This window comes from Bos taurus, chromosome 12 (assembly GCF_002263795.3).
Source record: "Bos taurus isolate L1 Dominette 01449 registration number 42190680 breed Hereford chromosome 12, ARS-UCD2.0, whole genome shotgun sequence".
NCBI lineage: Eukaryota > Metazoa > Chordata > Mammalia > Artiodactyla > Bovidae > Bos > Bos taurus.
The window spans coordinates 71,254,046-71,275,717 of record NC_037339.1 but is presented as its reverse complement, the minus strand read 5'-3'; the positions used below and the strand labels follow the sequence as shown (position 1 = coordinate 71,275,717).

General features: G+C 40.1%; 2 protein-coding genes across 2 annotated transcripts in view; one reads left to right on the top strand and one right to left on the bottom strand.

Moving 5' to 3' along the window:
• The window catches only part of LOC107131273 (ATP-binding cassette sub-family C member 4), a 123,552-nt gene extending 113,440 nt beyond the window's left edge, over positions 1-10,112 (top strand). The window contains 3 exon segments of the mRNA XM_059892296.1: positions 1,877-2,049; positions 3,137-3,242; positions 9,941-10,112. Of these exon segments, the coding sequence (XP_059748279.1) occupies positions 1,877-2,049; positions 3,137-3,242; positions 9,941-10,075 (414 nt within the window). The 3' untranslated portion in view covers positions 10,076-10,112.
• LOC100337053 (ATP-binding cassette sub-family C member 4) overlaps positions 1-21,672 on the bottom strand; it is a 1,051,816-nt gene that overhangs the window by 567,981 nt on the left and 462,163 nt on the right. The window lies entirely within an intron of this gene.

Below are 21,672 nucleotides of genomic sequence, written 5' to 3'. Positions count from 1 at the left end.
CGCAAAGAGTCGGACATGACTGAGCGACTGATCTGATCTGATATTCGTTTTCTGGGGGAAATAATATGTTGTGTCTTATTTTTCATGAGTTTTCATTCACTGCAAGACATTTATGATATTGAGGAAAATGCACTTGATTGGTCCACTATTTATAGAATTAAACTTGGGAAAGAACCATCACCAGAGCAGGTTCCAGGATTACTAATGTATAAGGTGAAGTTTGCAATTGTTTGAATTTGTGTATTTTCAGTTCAGTTCCGTCATTCAGTCATGTCCAACTCTTTGCCACCCCATGAACCACAGCACGCCAGGACTCCCTATCCATCACCAACTCCCGGAGTCTACCCAAACCCATGTCCATTGAGTCAGTGATGCCATCCAACCATGCCATCCTCTGTCAACCCCTTCTCCTCCTGCCCTCAATCTTTCCCAGCATCAGGGTCTTTTCAAATGTGTCAGTTCTTCACATCAGGTGGCCAAGTATTGGAGTTTCAGCTTCAACATCAGTCCTTGCAATGAAAACCCAGGACTGATCTCCTTTAAGATGAACTGGTTGGATCTCCTTGCAGTCCAAGGGACTCTCAAGAGTCTTCTCCAACACCACAGTTCAAAAGCATCAATTCTTCAGTGCGCAGCTTTCTTTATAGTCCAACTCTCACATCCATACATGACTACTGGAAAAACCATAGCCTTGACTAGACGGACCTTTGTTGGCAAAGTAATGTCTCTGCTTTTTAACATGCTGTCTAGGTTGGTCATAACTTTCCTTCCAAGTAGTAAGCATCTTTTAATTTCTTGGCTGCAATCACCATCTGCAGTGATTTTGGAGCCCCCCAAAATAAAGTCAGTCACTGTTTCCACTGTTTACCCACCTATTTTCCATAAAGTGATGGGACTGGATGCCATGATCTTAGTTTTAAGAATGTTGAGCTTTAAGCCAACTTTTTCACTCTCCTCTTTCACTTTCATCAAGAGGCTCTTTAGTTCTTCACTTTCTGCCATAAGGGTGGGGTCATCTGCATATTTGAGGTTATTGATATTTCTCCCAGAAATCTTGATTCTAGCTTGTGCTTCATCCAGCCCAGCGTTTTTCATGATGTACTCTGCATAGAAGTTAAATAAGCAGGGTGACAATATACAGCCTTGACGTACTCCTTTTCCTATTTGGAACCAGTCTGTTGTTCCATGCCCAGTTCTAACTGTTGCTTCCTGGCCTGCATACAGGTTTCTCAAGTGGCAGGTCAGGTGGTCTGGTATTCCCATCTCCTACAGAATTTTCCACAATTTATTGTGATCCACACAGTCAAAGGATTTAGCATAGTCAATAAAGCAGAAATAGATGTTTTTCTGAAACTCTCTTGCTTTTTCAATGATCCAGCGGATGTTGGCAATTTGATCTCTGGTTCCTCTGCCTTTTCTAAAACCAAATGTGCTGGTAAGATTTTATCTTCAGAGAAAAAGACTTACTGTAAAAGTTTTGAAGTTTTTCTTTAGTGTACCAACTCCTATGCAGAATGAATGTTGAGAAACTTGACTCAACCATAAAGATTGTTTTAACTTTTCTGTTTAAACCACATTGGGAGAAATAGCTTCATTTTTTGAGAAACTTCCTTAACTAATCCCTCGGTGCGGTTTCTGGAGGCTGTCCTGTGGCAGGGATGGGGGACATTGAGATCTTTCTGTCCTGACTTGACTCCACCATCTTTCTCAGTGAATGCTCTTTGGAAAAAGCTCTCCCCTTCACCTGGCTATACATGTAAGATACATAAGAAGTCCATGTAAGATACATAAGGACGTCAGAATTCTAATGTGTAAGAGGTTTGTCTACTTCAGTAACAGTTTACTTAGGAAAATGTCGTTCTTTCTGTATCTACAGGTGCAACTTAAAGACACCTTTGAACATCTTTCTGGTAAAATGAATACTGAATTAGCAGAATCTGCATTGAACTTAAGTGTTGGACAGAGACAACTGGTGTGCCTTGCTCGGACTATTCTCAAGAAAAATCAGATATTGATTATTGACAAAGCTACATCAAATGTGGATCCAAGGTATGGAGCTGAGATCTAAGAAACCTTGAATCTGAATCCTTGAATTCTAAAGGTGGTAACCAGAAGGGAAAGAGACACGTGTACCCCAATGTTCATCGCAGCACTGTTTATAATAGCCAGGACATGGAAGCAACCTAGATGTCCATCAGCAGATGAATGGATAAGAAAGCTATGGTACATATACACAATGGAGTATTACTCAGCCATTAAAAAGAATTCATTTGAATCAGTTCTAATGAGGTGGATGAAACTGGAGCCTATTATACAGAGTGAAGTAAGCCAGAAGGAAAAACACCAATACAGTATACTAACGCATATATATGGAATTTAGAAAGATGGTAACGATAACCCTGTATACGAGACAGCAAAAGAGACACTGATGTATAGAACAGTCTTATGGACTCTGTGGGAGAGGGAGAGGGTGGGAAGATTTGGGAGAATGGCATTGAAACATGTAAAATATCATGTATGAAACGAGATGCCAGTCCAGGTTCAATGCACGATAGTGGATGCTTGGGGCTGGTGCACTGGGACGACCCAGAGGGATGGTATGGGGAGGGACGAGGGAGGAGGGTTCAGGATGGGGAACACATGTATACCTGTGGTGGATTCATTTTGATATTTGGCAAAACTAATACAATTATGTAAAGTTTAAAAATAAAATAAAATTAATTAAAAAATTAAAAAAAAATAAAGGTGGTAAATGGAAAACATTTAGTGATGCTTAGAAATGTTTCTAAGTGTTCTCTTGGCCTCATGGATATTTCTTTATAATATTAATTCCATAAAACAAAGGAAAAACCAAGACATGTTATAAAGGGTTAATGTTGTTATGAGGCATCCTGAGAGAACTAGATTCCTAAATCCAGCTCATTATAATCTCAAGCAATTTTGAGGGAAGACTATTTTCCATTTTTGAAAAACAGTAAATCTCTAAATAGACTTTTTATACTTAGTTTTTTTTGGAACGAGATTATACATTAAGGTATTGATTTTTAAAAACATTATTAAAAGTATCATGATATTTTTAAGTCAAAAGTCTGCTTTTCCTGTTTTTACTGAACTGAATCAATTTCTTTGATTCTAGAACTGATGAGTTAATACAAAAAAAAATCCGTGAGAAATTTGCTCACTGCACTGTGCTGACCATCACACACAGGTTGAGCAATGTCATTGACTGTCAACAGATATCGGTAAGACTCTTACCATTTTAGTTGTTTTCATTTATGTTCAATTTTTCAATGTATCCTTCCTTGTAAAATTTGATACAAACCTCCAGTAATGTAATTTTCTATTAGTTTCTCCTCTCTTTCCCGAAAATTGTTGTTGTTCAGTCGCTCAGTCATGTCTGGTTGTTCATAACCCCATGGGGTTCAGCATACCAGGCCTCCCTGTGCTTCACTATGTCCCAGTTTGCTCAAACTCATGTCTGTTGAGTCTGTGATGTTGTCCAACCATCTCATCCTCTGTCATCCCCTTCTCCTCCTGCCTTCAATCTTTCCCAGCATCAGAGTATTTTCCAATAAGTCAGCTCTTTGCATCACATAGCCAAAATATTGGAGCTTCAGCTTTAGCATCAGTCCTTCCAATGGATATTCAGGGTTGATTTCCTTTAGGATTTACCGGTTTAATATTCTTTCAGTCCAAGGGACTCTCAAGAGTCTTCTTTATCACCACAGTTTGAAAGCATCAATTCTTTGGTGCTCAGCCTTCTTTATGGTCAAACTCTCACATCCATACACGACTACTGGAAAAACCGTATAGCTTTGACTAGACGGACCTTGGTTGGCAAAATAGTGTCTCAACTTTTTAATATGTTGTCTAGGTTTGTCATAGCTTTTCTTCCAAGGAGGAAGCATCTTTTTAATTTCATGGCTGTGGTCACTGTCTACAGTGATTTTGGAGCCCAGGAAAGTAGTCTGTCACTGTTTCCATTGTTTCCCCATCTATTTGCCATGAAGTGATGGCACTGGATGCCATGATCTTTGTCTTTTGAATGCTGAGTTTTAAGCCAGCTTTTTTCACTCTCCTCTTTCACTTTCATCAAGAGGCTCCTTAGTTCCTCTTTGATTCTGCCATAAGGGTGGTGTCATCTACATATCTGAGGTTATTGATATTTCTCCTAGCAATCTTGATTCCAGCTTGAGCTTCATCCAGGCTGACATTTTGCATCATGTACTCTGCATATATGTTAAGTAAGAAGAGTGACAATATACAACCTTGACATCCTTTCCCAATTTGAACCTTATTTGTATTTCTTGCTTTAGAAATAGACATAGCTTTTTTATTGTACTTCCCAGACACTGTGTTTTTGCAAATTGAGAGCTTATCATAACCCTGCATCGAGCAAGTCTATGGGCGCCATTTTTCAAACAGTATTTCCTCATTCCAATTCTCTGTCTCACATTTTGGTAATTCTCATTATATGTCAAACCTTTTCACAATCATTATAGTTTCTCTGGTGATCTGTAACATCAATGTTACTGCTATGACTTGCTGAAGTCTCATCTGTTGGTTAGTATTTTTTTAAGCAATGCATTGTTTTTAGGTTAAGGTCTCTATATTGTTTTCTCAGACATAATGCTATTGCACACTTGATAGGCCAGTGTCATGCAAACATAACTTCTGTATGTTCTGGGAAACCAGAACATTCATATGACTCACTTTACTGCCATATTCACTTCATTCCAGTGTTCTGGAACTATTCCCACACAGAGGGATGACTGTACCTCCTTCCTTTCTGGAAAGCAGGTGACTGTCTATTCTGAAAGCTTTAGTGTGGACATAAAGATGAGTCAATCTGTTTCAAAGCCTATGCTCCAGAGGGCAGGTGACCGGCCTTAAGGAGTAGCTGGGGAAGTGACAGGTGCTGATGAAGGGCATAACCAACAGGGTTGTCACCATAAAGTCCTATCATTGCAAGTGATAAGGTGTAATAATTACATTTTATTGCACATGAATACTTCTGCAGAAAGATAGATGAATATGTTTTTTTAATTCTATTTTTAATTGAATCTAATCCATAAAAATATTTTTTGTTATAAAAAAGCAATAAATGTGCAAGATAAAAATAGGAAAACAGAAGAAAATCTCCTAAAGGGAAGGTTACAAAATACCCACCACCAGAAAGTGGCAGTTATATAGTGCTATAATTATTTGGATAACATTAGAGCCATTTTAATAATTTATTTTATTCTGCAAGACAGAATATTTCATTACCAGAATTTTTTTGTATTCTTAAAATTCCCCATGTCATTTATTAATTTTCCACAGCTCAGTTCTTAAAGCTGAGTAAAATTTCATCATAGGGATAGAGCATGATTAATCTCAAACTTAGACATCTATATATTTTCCAAATTGTCACTTTTATCAAAAATCTTGAAATTATTAGATGGATATGGTTTTGTTCACTGTAAGTAAATCAGAGAAAGGGCTTGTTGGGAAACAATTGTAACCTAATTAATAGCTTTGTTTATGTGTTGTCTCTCCAAAGGGGTTTTCCCTGCTTTAGTTCATTAAGCACCATTCATGTGTCAGGCTTAGAATTCGATTTCACAAAGTTCTCTCAATATTAAGTTTATTAAACATGATGGAGTCATAATGACAGCTAATATAATCTTCCTTACTTTCCCTGTTGCCACAAAACAGTGGAGCAAGACAGACAAATTAGAAATGCTCTTTATCCTAAGACTCACCACTCTCTCTACACTAGAGGGTTCTTCCTGTAGTTTTTCAGAGTATCTGGGTGCTCGTGACCTGCTTTCTCTGCAGCCAACAGCCCAGCTCTTCCCTCCAGTCTCTGCACACTGCTGCCTTCATATCACCCAGATTCTCCTGTTGGTGTGAACAAAGGAAGCATGTGACAATCTGCACTTGCTCCAACAGTATTATCTGTGGTCAACACTTTCACTGTCCTCAGAGAATTCTCTGGAAATGAATGATGAAGAACCAAAAGCAGAGCTGAGAAACTCAGATCCCACCTCTTCTGTTTATAGTCCATCTTATGGTTTTATACTTTTTGTTTCTTCCTCATCTCAAACCTCTACTTAGAATTTTTCCCACAGAAGTGAAAATCAGAAATGGTTGTAACACACCCGCCTGAAAAGCATAAAACAGCTCAACCTAACTAGAGTTTTACTTAAATTCTATTTTTCACCTTAATGATACTTTTCTTTCATAAACCTATATATTGCAATTAGAACATTTGAGAAGAGAAAAGCTCCTTCAAAAACACTGCAAGAGATTTCACTCAAGTTTTCAGAGGAAAGATAACTAACACTGAGGTAGGAAGTAGAGTTGGGGAGAAGAAATACTTTATGGAGGGGGCGCGCTTGTGTGCAAAGGCAGCAGCTTTGGGAGTGTGGCTGTGGAGGTCACCCTGACCCAGCCTTCATCCCTCGCCAATGAGAAGAATGATTTACTATTTCAAGACCCAAGACAGGATTTTGAGTTAATAGTCGCCACATTGTCCAGTCACTGAGAAAATCACAGGTACCCATTTTACCGATGAGGACCCACCTTTCAGGGTTGGACAGCTATCCCGTGTCATCACCTGGCAGCCAGAGACAAATCTGACACTCAGATCTCCCCCTCCCAACTCTGCTTGTTGTGCAGCGGGATCTCTCTCCATTGTTGTCATCATTTCCCAGCATCTTTCTTACCAGGCTTCTCCTCCATCCTCTCCTGGGCACCACCACCTCTTGGTGCACTCACCCACCTCTCCCTGCATTCTTTATCTCTGATGACATCCTGCCAGTGAAAATGGATCAAATTATCTTGCAGTGCATCCATTTCATTTTTATGTCTAGGACAGCTGTCTGGAATATCTGCACATAAACAGGCTTCATAAACACATCTTCATTGAGCTTATGTAACTAACTTACTCATCCAACATAATGTATTTTTACTTAACGTACTAGAGCTTGATAAGCAGTTCAGGGTTGGGGTTCCTGGAGAGATCCTAGGGTTTGGGGATTGTTATCATACCAACTTGAATATGTGGTTTAGTTAATAGTTTATCTCGGGTTACGGGGAGTTGGGGACCTAACGGGAGATTGTAGGAGGTTTTTCTTATAAGGGATGTTAAAAATCCAAAATTATACCTATTTTTCTGTACATAATGAGAATTTGGATTTGCTTTATGTTTATTTGTTCTGAAATATCTAGAGTTTTTGACCAAACTAGTAAATGTAAAGGCTAAGTTGGTAAAATTCTATTTCTGGCCTTTTTTCAGTCTGTGTTCCCATCTCAGCTCTTGTAGCCCCTACGTGAGCCTTGGCTTTTAAGTTTGATTAGGTTCCATTTGTTTTTGCTTTTATTTCTTTTGCTTTGGGAGACTAATCTAAAAAAAAAAAATATTGCTATGATTTATATCAAAGAGTCTTTTGCCTGTATTTTCATTTAGTTTTGTAGTTCCCAGCCTTATATTAGATCTTGAAGCCATTTTGAGTTTATTTTTGTGCATGATGTGAGGGAGTGTCTAATTTCATATATTTTCAGGTGTTCAGCTTTCCCAGTACTATTTACCATAGAAACTGTCTTGTCTCCAATTCTTGTGTACTGTTTCATAGATTAATTGACGTAGATGTGTGGAGACCAGTGTTTTAAAACTGCAGTTTTTCTTCTTCAACATCAGGAGTGGTAGTTACGTTGGGTTATGCTATGCTTAAGTAGAATTGCACATATGAGACATCTAAATTGACATGCCAAGTTACAGGGCTTCCCTGGTGGCTCAGAGGGTAAAGATTCCACCTGCAATGCAGGAGACTTGAGTTTAATCCCTGGGTCAGGAAGATCCCCTGGAGAAGGGGATGGCTACCCACTCCAGTATTCTTACCATGGACAGAGGAGCCTGGTGGACTACAGTCCCATGGGGTCATAAAGAATTGGACATGACTGAGCAACTTTCACTGAACATTTAAATTATTATGCAGATGTGAAAGTGAAAGTTGCTCAGTCATGTCTGACTTTTTATGATCCTATGGACTGTAGTCCACCAGGCTCCCCTGTCCATATGATTTTCCAGGCAAGAATATTGGAATAGGTTGCTATGCCCTTCTCCAGGGGATCTTCCCAACCCAGGGATCGAACCTGTGTCTCTTGTGTCTCCTTCATTGCAGGCAGATTTCTTTATCCACTGAGTTACCTTGGAAGCCCATTAAGTGGATGAAACAGATTCGATTATTCTCAGACTCTTTTGAGAAGGCTATCCTTAGCAGTGATTCACAGTAGTAAACAAATGATTAACAGGAAAATGGCATTTATGAGACTAATAAATGTTTCCAATTAAATGGAAAGGATTAAATTTATTGTAGTACTTATATGTTGAAAAACAACCTGTATGTTGTTTAGAGTTCCTGCATTCTGTTCTTTAAAAAAAAAAAAAAAAAAACTTTTTTAAAAAAATATAAATTTATTTATTTTAATTGGAGGTTAATTACTTTACAATATTGTATTGGTTTTGCCATACATCAACTTTTATTTATTTGTTTATTTTAGGCTGTGCTGGGTCTTCCTTGCTACACAGACTTTTCTCTAGCTGCAGCAAGTAGGGGCTATTCTTCATTGCTGTGTGCAGACTTCTCATTGCATGGGCTCTCTTGTTGTGGAGCATGGGTTCTAGGCATGTAGGCTCAATAGCTGAGGCTCCTGGGCTCTAGACCACAGCCTCTGTAGTTACGGCACACGGGCTTAGTTGCTCTGTGGCATGTGCGAGCTTTCTGAACCAGGGATGGAACAGAAGACTCCTGCATTAGTAGGCAGATTCTTTTATCACTGAGTCACCAGGGAAGCTCATCCAGTATATTCTCTTAATATGCATTTATTTCAAATATGACCTAAATGAATTAAATACTACTGAACATCAGAACAGTTTTATAATTATATCATTTGGGCCAATTGTTTCAGACACTTTTTCCCCATCCAGAACCATTAACCAAAGTCACTAATAAGTAGAAAGGCAGAGTGAAGGACCCCTTCCTCTCCCTTTCAGTTTGCATTTAGCAGACTTATTAATGAGCAATAACAGGGGTGAAAGGAAAGCAGCTGAAGAAAGAAAGAGAAACAAGGAAAGAAAGATAATTAATGGAAACAGATTCAGATCCTAGGCAGTTCAGGTTGGGCTGGCCCCATGTGCTCTGTAACCCATGATCACTGGAATTTGGAGCTCAATTTCTTACTTGCTTCTTTAGTCTTATCCAAAGAGAAAACTGGATTTCTAGAGATTTCTTCTGTGCAGAGCAGTTTTGCAAAAGCTGCTTATGTACCAGCTCCTTTTGCCAGGCTTTCTCTCTCAGAAGAATAAACTACAACCACATCCAGCTTCAAGAAGCATCTCAATCCCTTGGACAAGGATTCTGTTCCTCTTAGAAGCTGGCATAATCCAGGATCCTTAAGAAATCCTGGAAGCCTTTGCTTTTTTCCCCAAATATTGCTCAGATTCTCAAATCGACCATTAATTTGTTGTCAGAGCACTGCTTTCTGGTTTGTATGACACCAACCTACTTTTTAGGTAAATGGAGTTTGATTTTCTTGAATGAAGATATTTGCCAACTCTGTGAATCTGTACAAATTGCCTCAAAGCTCAGAGTCTGAGTGTTAAAAGTGCTAATGATAACAACCCCAAATGCCCTGAACATAAAATAAGATGCTATAGAGTACTAGTAGTCATATTTTCTTTCTTTCCTATAACATTATAATATTAAAAGGTTAGCTTGGGCCTTTGTCTGCCTAGTAAAACAAATTAGTTGAACTATTAAAACATCAGCCAGCCCTACCACCCAAATAGATTTTCTCTGTTTCCCTATGCTGCCACTTTTTGAAATATTGTCTGAGTTATAATATGTTACTGGGAGACATTATGTACTAATGGGTTTCTTTTTGCTGTTTACAGGTTTTGGATTCAGGGAGACGGAAAGAAACTGGTCAGCCAAATGATTTGCTGCAGAATAGAAACAGTCTGTTTTATAAAATGGTGCAACATCTGGGCAAGGAGGAAGTAGCTGTCCTCACTGAAAGGGCAAAATAGGACAGGGAGTTGTCATTAAAGTTTGTCTCCAGGTTCACTCTTCACAAGATCTCTATCAGGGGTCTGATAACAAGCACTCTGTGGCCTTATAAACCTCCAGAGACTAAGCTTCATGAGTGGGTCTTAACAACACAAGGTGGGTTAAGAGCAGGTCTGCTGAAGATCTGCAGCAGTGGTGGGGATGGGGTCAGGATGTGTGCACCCTTCTATGTGCACACACCTGTGCCTGCGACAGAGATTTCATTTTTTTTAAATTTTTTTATTTTAAACTTTACAATGTTGTATTGGTTCTGCCATATATCAAAATGAATCCACCACAGGCATACATGTGTTCCTCATCTGGAACCCTCCTCCCTCCTCCCTCCCCATATCATCCCTCTGGGTCGTCCCAGTGCACCAGCCCCAAGCATCCAGTATCATATAGATCTTGTGACAGAGATTTCAGATTGGACTTCCACATTTCTGGGCTCTGGGTTCAGATTCTCATAGAGCACAGAAAATCTCAGTTTGCAGACCCTTTCATTCATTCTGACTGGTGCTCAGCATATTTGTGATGCAAGTTCTGTCAAGGAATATCCAGGAAATTTGAGAGTTCAGGGGACAATTTTTGAAATATTTTGATTCTAGGAAGATCTTCCAGGGAAAGGTGTAGGTCTCTTCTGTTTTCTAATCTGTAAGGAAAACTTCTTCCTCTACCTTCTAGAAGATGAAATTGTAATCAGGACAAATCAAGAACTCACAATACCTTCACACTGTAGTCTGAATGATGCTTGAAAGTTTACAAAGTACTTTTTCAGAGATGAGGTGTGTGAAGCACTAAGCACGGTGCATGGTATGAGGAACGGGCTCGATGGGTAACATTCAGGTCATGTGACATCTTCCAAACAAAGGTGAGATGGTAACTGAGGTCTAGGTTAGGATACTTAGCCATTGTCATTCAGCCATCTGTAAGTTTTTCTGGAAGAAGGTGGGAGTGGGAATAGGGTTGATGGGAAGATGGAGGGAAGGAAGGTCTGGTGTTCTTGACCCTTGACATGCAGGGTTTGGGGTGGGATGAGGCTTCCAGCTGCCTGTGGTGAGGCTTCTCCATAGAAAATTTATCTCTTAGTATTAAATTATGGGTATATTTTCTATTCTCATACTTTTGTGCATTTCCCAGATTTTCACTTGTAAGCAGAATAAGATTACTAGTGTAATATTTTAAATGTCTTAAAGAAAACATGTCCCAGTATCTTAAGTACTACTATATAAAGCATTTATCTAAAATGTGGCCTTAGTTCATCACTGTCTCATCTCAGCCCTCCTTAGAAATGAGGAAACGCAGAGCAGTACCTTCCACTGCTCATAGTGTAGGAGACTTCCTGGGTTGCAGAGCTGGTTGAAGAGGTGGTAGAATTAGAGTTTGTACTTAGGTTTAGGGACAAGGAAGTCTGTTCTGAACATTTCCAAAGTGCTTATATTGTATGCAAATATAGAGTGTGTGTGTTAGTCGTCAAGTCATGTTTGACTCTGCAACACCATTGTCTGTAGCTTGCCAGTCTCCTCTGTCCATGGAATTTTGCAAGCAAGAATACTGGAGTGGGTTGCCATTCCCTTCTCGAGGGGATCTTCCCAACCCAGGGATCGAACTCCAGTCTCCCACATTGAGGACAAATTCTTTACCATCTGAGCCATATATATCACCCTTTATATTTTTTTTGTGCCTGAAATTCACAGAGCACTTTCATTAATTCGAGTGTCTGCCAGTCATTGAAGACTCGATAAGCATTTGTCATTTTCTGGGTGACAAAATCACAAAACAACCAGGAATCTCCCAAACCCTTTTGGTCTTTCCACCTTAGGCATTTCACATCAGAAAGAGGTGTGTCCACCTGTGTCAAAGTCTTCATTTAAACACTGTGTTATCATTATATATTATCAAGACATTGAGTAATGAGAAGTAGATCATAGAACTTCTGATAGGTCTGGATAACATAAGATAGGTTTCAACAACCTCATTTTACAGGTGATGAAACTGAGGCCCCTTAGAAGGAAGGTGGCCCTATGTATATAATTGGTGTGAAGTTAGTTTGCAGCAGATACAGAATTAGAAATCTTTTCTTTCAGTAAATGTTTTAAATCAAGTATAACATACATATAAAAACAGACATGGGTCATAGAATTAGAAATCTTGTGCTTCCTGGTCTAGTAATCCTGCACCTACTCTAACAATATTCAGGGTAAGTTACATTTGTGTAGTTTTTCTCAATTTATTTTACATTGCTCTCACATGTATGATTTCACATAATCTCATGATGGTCCATTTTTATCCATGTCACGGTTGGGGAGGGTGTGTCCACGGCTCACCTAAGGTCACAGAGCTGGTCCAGGGAGCAGAGGGGCAATTGCTAGGGGAGGCTGAGGGCCACTCTAGGTACTGTGTTCTGTATCAATTCTGAGAACACTGCTTCTTTCACGTGGTAGCCAAGATGGGGTCATCATGCAAGTTCACAGAGTAGCAGAACCTCACTCTTGAGTTGGAGTCCTGCCACTGGGTCAGGTCACCTCTACAGAACAAAAAAAAAAAAACATTTCTTGATCCTCATCCCAGTTGAACATCTTCTTGACATTATTTCTGCATACTCTGCATCCTCTTAGGTAAGCTGTCAGATTATCAGGTTTTTGGACGTGCAAGCATCAGATACCCATTCATTGTTCAGAGCTATAATACCAGGAGCATTAGCCTAAGTCAACAAAATTTTCACTCTAATAGAACAGAATTCATTCATTTGAAAAGAAAACTCAACAGCTGAGAAAAGGTGCTTCCAAGGTCACATTTTTTAAAATACATAGTTCAAGTGAATCACTGATTCACTGTCTGATTGACCCTTTTAGATGATCTATGAAATAGCAGAGAAATTACCTTTCAGATACACAAAGTGGAAGGGGCATTAGTTTGCTAGGACTGCCATACAAAGTACCACAGAGTAGATGACTTAAACAACAGAAATTTATTTTCTCACAGCCCTGGAGAATGGATGTCTGAGGTCAAGGTGTCAGTAGGGTTGGTTTCCTCTGAGGTCTCTCTCCTTGGCTTGGAGATGCCATCTTCCCTCTGTGTCGTCACACGGCCTTCCCTCTGTACCTGTGTCCTGATCTTCTTTTCTTGTAAGAACTCCAGTCTATTAGATTAGGACCCGTCTGTTTGACTTCATTTTAACTTTTTGCCTCTTTAAAGAGCCTGTCTCCAAATGCAGTCACATTCTGATGTACTAGCAGGTTTAGGACTTCAACATGTAAAATTGGAGGGGACACAATTCAACTCAAAGAAAAAATGCCTGTCATTTATTCTGTTCTGTGATGAAGCAGACCTGGTTGAAGTTTTTTGAAGTTTCTTTGCTCCTGGTGTGTAACAAAGGTGTTATTAATCTATTCATGAAATCACTTAATACAGCCCAGAAGTTACAAAATCCCAATATCCTAGTTCTAGGTGCCTGGACCAGTTTGACTCAATGGAGGAGGCATTTAGCATCCATGTGGCCTTGTGTCCCCCGAGGCCTCTCTGCTTCAGGTCCTTACCTGTGTGTAGAGCAGGGATTACAGGTCTGCCAGTTTCTTCACACTCATTACAGGGATCAGATGACAGAGCAGATGCTTAAATGCTTTGAGACTTTAGAGTGTTTTACAGTATAAAAGTGGGATCATTTTTCCAACCTGCAGAATGGGAGAAAATAATAGCAAATTAAACAACTGACAGAGGGTTAATTTCCAAAATATACAAGCTGCCCATGCAAGGCTTCCCTAGTGACTCAGATGGTAAAGAATCTGCCTGCAATGAGGGAGAACCCTGCAATGTGCAAGACCCAGGTTCAATCCCTGGTTCAGGAAGATCTTCTGTAGTAGGAAATGGCAACCCACTTCACAGAGGAGCCTGGTGAGCTACAGCCCATTGGGTCACAAAGAGTCGGACACAACTGAGATGCTAACATTACCACACTTCCATGCAAGTCAGTTCCAGAAAAACAAACAACCCAATCAAAAAGTGGGGAAAAGACATAAGCATACATTTATCCAAAGAAGACATACAGATGGCTAACAAACACATGAAAAGATGCTCAACATTGCTCATTATTAGAGAAATGCAAATCAAAACCACAGTGAGATATCACCTCACACCAGTCAGAATGGCCATCATCAAACAGTCTACAAACACTAAATGCTGGAGAGGGTGTTGAGAAAAGGGAACCCTCTTTCACTATTGGTGGGAATGTAAGTTGATACAGCCACTGTGGAATACAGTATGGAGATTCCTTTAAAAATTAGGAATAAAACAACCATATGACACAGCAATCTCACTCCTAGGCATATACCCTGAGGAAACCAAAATTGAAAAACACACATGTACTCCAATGTTGTAGCAGCACCATTTACAATAGCTAGAACATGGAAGCAACCTAGATGTCCATCGACAGATGAATGGATAAAGAAGTGTGGCACATATACACAGTGGAATATTACTCAGCCATAAAAAGGAATGTATTTGAGTCAGTTCTAATGAGGTGGATAAACCTCGAGCCTATTATACAGAGTGAAGTCAGTCAGATCGAGAAAAACAAGTATCACATACTAACGTGTATATATGGAGTCTAGAAAGATGGTACTGATGAAATTATTTGCAGGGCAGCAATGGAGACATAGACACAGAGAACACTTATGGACCTGGTGGGATGGGGGGAGGAAGGAGATGGTGGGATGTATGGAGACAGTAACATGGAAACTTACGTTACCATATGTAAAACAGATAGCCAATGGGAATTTGCTGTATGATTCAGGAAACTCAAATCTGGGCTCTGTAACAATCTATAGAGAGGTGGAATGGGGAGGGAACATATGTATACCTAAGGCTGGTTCATGTTGGTGTTTGGAAGAAACCAACACTGTTCTATAAAGCAATTATCCTTCAGTTTAAAAAAATTAAAATTAAAAAAAGAGGGGAAGGCTCTAGGCTCTGTAAAAGCTGTAGTCAGAAGCCTTGACTCCCAACAATAAAACAAATATACCCATAGTTCTTCTAAGTAGCTTCAGAGACTCTAAATCAGGGATCCCCAACCACTGGACCACAGACTTGTACCGCTCCATGGGCTGTTGGGAACTGGGCCACACAACAGGAGGTGAGTGGTGGGGGAGTGAGCAAAGCTTCATCTGCCGCTCCCCATCATTCATATTACACCTGAGTGTAATCACTCGTATTACACCTCCCCCAACTCCCCTCCCACCCCGTCCTGTCTGTGGACAGTTTGTCTTCCATGCAACTGGGTTCCTGGTGCCAAAAAGGTTGGGTGCCGGGGACTAGCCCCGGCTGATCCAGGGTATTCGAAGGAGAGACGGCATAGGCGAGGATCAGGATACAATAGCTTCAATTAGATATTAATTAAAGATATAAAGAGTAATAGAATAAGGATAGCTCAGTAGGAAAATTCAGTGGAGAAAAGAGGCTGAGTGGCTTGGTTTACGCGGGAGACCAATAAAACTTCAAGACAAGAAGTTTGCACCACTTACGTAGGCCGCAGGCGTCCTTCCGTTCTCCCGAAGGAGAGAAGACACTGAGGCCTCCCCGGTCGGATCTTAGAAGCCCAGGCATAATTAGTAAGCATGGTGGGTTCCGCGCTCCAGATGGAGACTCAACCAGAGTGAGAGAGAGAGCGACATGGGGAGACCAGTATTTCGAGAAACTGATCCCAATTCTTTATTTTCCAGAGTCTGTTTTTATACACTAAGATGTTATACAAAAGTCACGTGGGGACAGCAGTCCTGACTTTTATTAAAGTCAGGTGCTTCACACAAATGTATACAGAGGTCTTAGGGGTGTTACATCATCTTCTGGCCAGGGGGGCCTGCTGACAATTTACGACCCTCTCCTTGTGACAGCGGTCAGTCAATCAGGACACTTATTTCTCCAGGGCTGATTATTCTCAAAACAGACGCCACCCAAATAAAGTTACATTCCTACAGGGTGAGGGTGTAGTGGGTTTTAGTTAAGGAAAGAATTTACTTAGCCTAAGGTCTAACGTGATTAATATCAACGGTTAATACTTATTTCTTCTATATATTCATTAATGTGTGTAAGGGCAGGGGATGTGGAGACTTAGCAACAAACATTGGCTCAACAAATGAAAAACCCTTCACCAATACAATTTCTAATCAGCCCATTATACTTATAGTTTTCTAACTTTTCTAAGGAACCTGTTTTTAGAAGGTTTAAAGCATCTCGTGCCTCTCACAGTTGGGAGGCTGTGAGCAATCACATGTGGCCGGACGAGCCTGTCAGGCAGGCTAGAGAACCTTCAGAGGAGTTTGTAGGTTAAAACCCTCTTGTCACACCCAAGAGTTTTTATTGACTGGAGCTCTAGGTAACTCCTTCTCCGAAAGAGGTGGTGGGGGACAGCCCCCGTAAAGTCAGAGGTGTAGGTAAGAGCACAAAGTAGTAAAGTAGGCAGGCTCTGGTTATGGGGGTAGATGCTCGAGGAGTTCCAGGGGGACTCCTGAGGCTCGATCCCGCCTTTGCGTATGTCGAGCCTCCTTCCTCATGACCTTTGCCATGGGCGGAGTACCTCACTCTGGCCCCCAACAGTTGGGGACTGCTGGTGTAAGTAATTAAAAGGTATTTTTAATAATAAATTTTAAAACAAATGATACATATACTGCTACAAAATTTAAAATCTTTAAAAAATACTTTTTAAGGATTTATGAACAGAAAGTAAATCACCCTCCACTCCTGTCATCATACAGCTACTCCCTAGATGGAGCCCCAGCACCACTGTTGACTGTCTTGTTGACTCTTCTGTGCATCAGGAAGAACTTGTGAAAATGTGGTCTTCCCGTTTTTAAGCACAGATGATAGCTGTTCTTTCCTTTTTTTTTTTCCAGCTAATATTATATCTCAGATTATATCAATGCATATAGTTGTCTCATTCCTTTTAATGGCTACATAGTGCTACACTTTCTCCATTTCCTACTCCTTATTTTCAATACTTGTCAAGCAGAGTTTTTAAAACATAGGGATTACAACCTGATATTAACATCCAAATTTGTTGTGCTCATATTATGAGAAACCATTGGGCAGACAGTATTAATAGATTTCCCAGCCTCTTTGTCACCTGGTGTTTATCTCCAGGCTTTGAATTAGTAAAATGATTTTACTTATCAATTTGCTCTAGTGATAAAACTTATTTGTTAATCAGAATGATCAGAACTCTAGTGGATCTACAGGTTGTTTGGCATTAAGTTCAGCCCCACTGAGGGTTCTAAGGGGGCTACTTCCTCCATAGAATAAACACACTTGTTTTTTTAAATTGTGTCTCCAGTAGTGATATGATTTGCTTCAAATGAAGAAGTGGACCTAGAAATGTGTTGCCTTAGGAGAAGGACTTTAAAACTCTTAAACATTTTGTTTTTGGCTTTCCCCACCCCCAGGTGCATTTTGAAGGAAATAGCCAGATATCACTCACAGTGACTGTGTGGTTTTATCAATGTAATGAATGTCCAGTGGACAGCTCTCAGCCTTAACATTATTTTTTAATTGAGTCAACTCTGTGATTCTACCATGAGTTCATGTCTATTCCAAAGGCATTTTTCCAATAGGTTTTTGCACTACATAAATTGTACTTTTTTTGCATTAACAACAAATATTTACATATCACAAGATGTTTATTTTTTTCTATAGTTTTTTCCTCCTCCTTCACGCAGTGATTTCAAGCTCTTGCAAAAGGATTTATTATCTTTATTATATATTACAGTGTTTTCTTTCTTATCCAAATCAGAGTACTGCTGCTAAGTCACTTCAGTCATGTCCGACACTGTGTGACCCCATAGACGGCAGCCCACCAGGCTCCCCCCATCCCTGGGATTCTCCAGGCAAGAACACTAGAGTGGGTTGCCATTTCCTTCTCCAATGCATGAAAGTGAAAAGTGAAAGTGAAGTCACTCAGTGGTGTCCGACTCTTAGCGACCCCATGGACTGCAGCCTTCCAGGCTCCTCTGTCCATGGGATTTTCCAGGCAAGAGTGCTGGAGTGGGGTGCCATTGCCTTCTCCAATCAGAGTACAGGCCACCAATAAACCTGTCTCCCAGGTTTTGTGTCTTGAGAGACTCCAGAGCCAAACTCATTTTCTAAGATTTGAGACAAAGTTGTCACAGATGTGTTTTTTTTTGTTTGTTTGTTTTTTACTGTTTTCACAATTACATATTACTTTAGAATTATGTCAGGGCTTCTGTTTACTTGCAGATAGTGTGAAGTTGCTGTTTTGTGTCACTACTTCCTTTAACACTATGATCCATTTTTCCACTCAAAGATCTCTGGTTAAAATACTAGAGATAACTAATAGGAAGAACATATGACACATGTAGTTTAAGTGACATTATAGGAAAGAGAGGTGTTGCTCTCCAAAAAAACTATGGTTAAAATATAGGACAATATTTTATGTTCATCTCCTGTATCCCCTGCATTTCAGGCAGATTCTTTACCACTGAGCCGCTGGGAAAGCCCTCTAAAAGAGAAGAAAGAGAAAATATGCTTTCTCAAAGTAGGAACCCTTGCTGGGATTTGCTCATGAAGGACAAACGTGTGCTATGACTGTCTTTTAGATACAGGATTTAATTTTTTTTACATTAAAAAAAATGTGGTAAAACATATATAACATAAAATTTGCCATATAACCATTTTTAATCATACAATTCAGTGGCATTAATCATGTTTACAAGATTGTGCAACCATCATTGTCTAGGTAACTTTTGGTAAAGGTTGTTATTTCTGCAGAGTCATTCTGGTACGTTTCATTTTTCTAGAAGTGGATTTGTTTCCTGTGAGTTTTGAGCTTGACTGGCATAAATGTTTTCACAGTATCTTATATGCTTAATCTCTGCAGCATCTCTGTCCTTTTGGCTTTTAGTTTTCTTTAAGCTTTTGCTTTTTTATTAACAATCTTGCATAACTTTTTTCTATTTTCAAAAAATCAACTTTTTCTTTTATTGAGGCTCTGTGTTTTGTTTTTTTTTTCTAATTCCTCACATCATTTTTTCTTTCCTTCAACTTTTCCTGAGATTTTTTTTCTCTAAATTCTTAAATTGGAAACATTAATAATGTCATTATTTTTCTAATATAAGTATATGAAGCTGACATTTTTTTCTGATATCCACGTTAGCTGCAACCTACAAGTTTTGATACTTAGTACAACCAGTAGTCAAAGTATTATGTATTTTCTAAATACTAATTTAATTCATTAACTATATCTTTTATCTATGGGTTATTCATAAGTATAATGTTTTCTAAGTTTCAAATGCTAATGGATTTTTTCTATTAGATTGAACCATGTGGAACTGCTAACATTCCATCTTTTTATAAGCTATAAAATGGCACTTTCATATGGTTAAACATAATCATTTTCTTTTGTTATTAATATATAACTTAATTTCATTTTGGTCAGACAACATTAGATTGTGGATTTTAAACCAAAGGTAACCACATTAATACAAAAAGTCCTTGTTTCTACCATTTTGTATTTTATTTGGGGGTTTTATAATATTATAAATCTGTATGTAACCAGTAATTTTCAAATAAAAATCCTACCCAAATACTGGAATGTTTTCTGACACATGCAGGCTGGTTCTCTACGATGCAGACTCAGATGGAGTTTAGTGCTGGGGTGTATATCAGGGGTGCCCTTGGGGTCAGCATTGTGGAATCAGGAGGGACGAAACAGGATAGGGCAGAGGAATACTGGCCAGATGACCTTAGCTGACCATATGGGGGTCTGGAGTGATGAGGGCTCTCCAGGGTTGTCTTGACACTCCACTGACCAGGCTGTCATACCTCCCCCTAGATGGGTAGTGCACATAGCCTGCTCCTGGAAGGGTTGGTGGTTTAAACTTGCCCACTGAGCACTTCCAGCAGCTGGACAGCGAGTCCTTGAAGGGAGGTCAGGACAGCACGTCTCCATGTTCCCCCCACAGCATGTATCACAGCTCCAGAGGTAGGTGATGAAGGTGTACTGTGGGGGAAACTCTTGATGACTGATATGTAAGTCAAAACAGTGATTTAGTGATTCTCCTCAATATCCTCTGGTCTAAAAAATAGAGGAGAAAGTCCATATAGGGGAGATATCCTCATTCTCCAGGGTCAGCCCAGTTGTCACCTCTTCTAGGAAGTCATCACCCTAGGCAACTCATATTTCTGTAGGACCCTGAGCACCTCTTGTTTGTTAAACTGAGCCGTGCTTGGTTAGTGTCCTGTTGTCTCCATCCTGAGATACTTCATTTGTAAACAAGGGGTCTGTTCTTTCCATTGTGCACTGCTTCTATATGATGTAGCTTAGAGGTTAAAGCATCTGCCTACAATGCGGGAGACCTGGGTTCGATCACTGGGTCGGGAGGATCCCCTGGAGAAGGAAATGGCAACCCACTCCAGTATTTTTGCCTGGAGAATCCCATGGGTGGTGGGCTACAGTCCACAGGGTCGCAAAGAGTCAGACACGACTGAGCGACTTCACTTTCACTTTCACCCTGATTGTGAGTGTTCACACATGGTCTGTTTTCTCATTAAATCAAGTGAGAAAAAGACTTGGAATTATACCCTATCCACTTTTTAATTACATCTTCCAGCACAGTGTGCATCATGTAGGGAGTGTTCAGTAAATGTTGGTTGAATGAATAAATGTTGACTGAGAACAAACCTTCCTTTTCAAATTTATAATTTTGAAATTCTAAGAGGTAGCCTGGGATAACAGACAGCCCTGGTTTTGGAATCGGTCACACTGACCTGCCTGTCAGGTCTTTCTGTGCTCTCACCAGCAGTGTGGGTGTCCAAAGAATGCATTGTCCAGAGTGGGACACCTGAGAGTGACGGGAAACCGATAACCAGCCAGGATTCCAGGGAAATAAACTGGTACCATCCTTGATAAAAAGGGCTCTGGACATCCTACAGCCATGTTGACTTAGTTTCATGCTTGGGAGAGTATCTTAACCTCTGTCTCTCAGCTACTTTGTCTGGAAAATGAATATAATTCCTGCTCTTGAACCATTGCTTTGGTTGGGATGATGGATGGACCAAGAGCATCCAAAGACACAGGGTGCAGTCACTGACCTTGGTGATTCTTAATCACCAAGAGAAAAGAGCAAAATGGGTGTGGATGAAGGAGGTTTGTAGACTGCAGAAGGTGTATTTGAGGAGGTCCTCATCTGATGGGCTAAACCAGACTGTCCCTCCTTCACATGTAGTTAAAATGACACCAGCACATGGGGAGGAGCACAGGCTCTGGAGTCAGCCTTCCAGGGGTAAATCCTGGCTCCTCTGGACACTAACTGGGTTTAGATACGAGTTCAGCTGCCTGCTAATCATGGGCTTTTAAGGTTGGGAAGCCCACTGTGCTTCAGCGTCTTTGTCTGAAAGTTGAAGTGGGGATAGTATGATTCTCAGAGGGTTGTTGCAAAGATTAACTATGACAGTGACACTCCCAATGTGGTCTGTGCACTAGTGCCAGTCTGTGGACTGTTTATAACCAGGTTAGAAGTACGCACAGGAAATTTAAGAAAGCTAGAAACTAGGAGCCATCAGCTATGGCTGT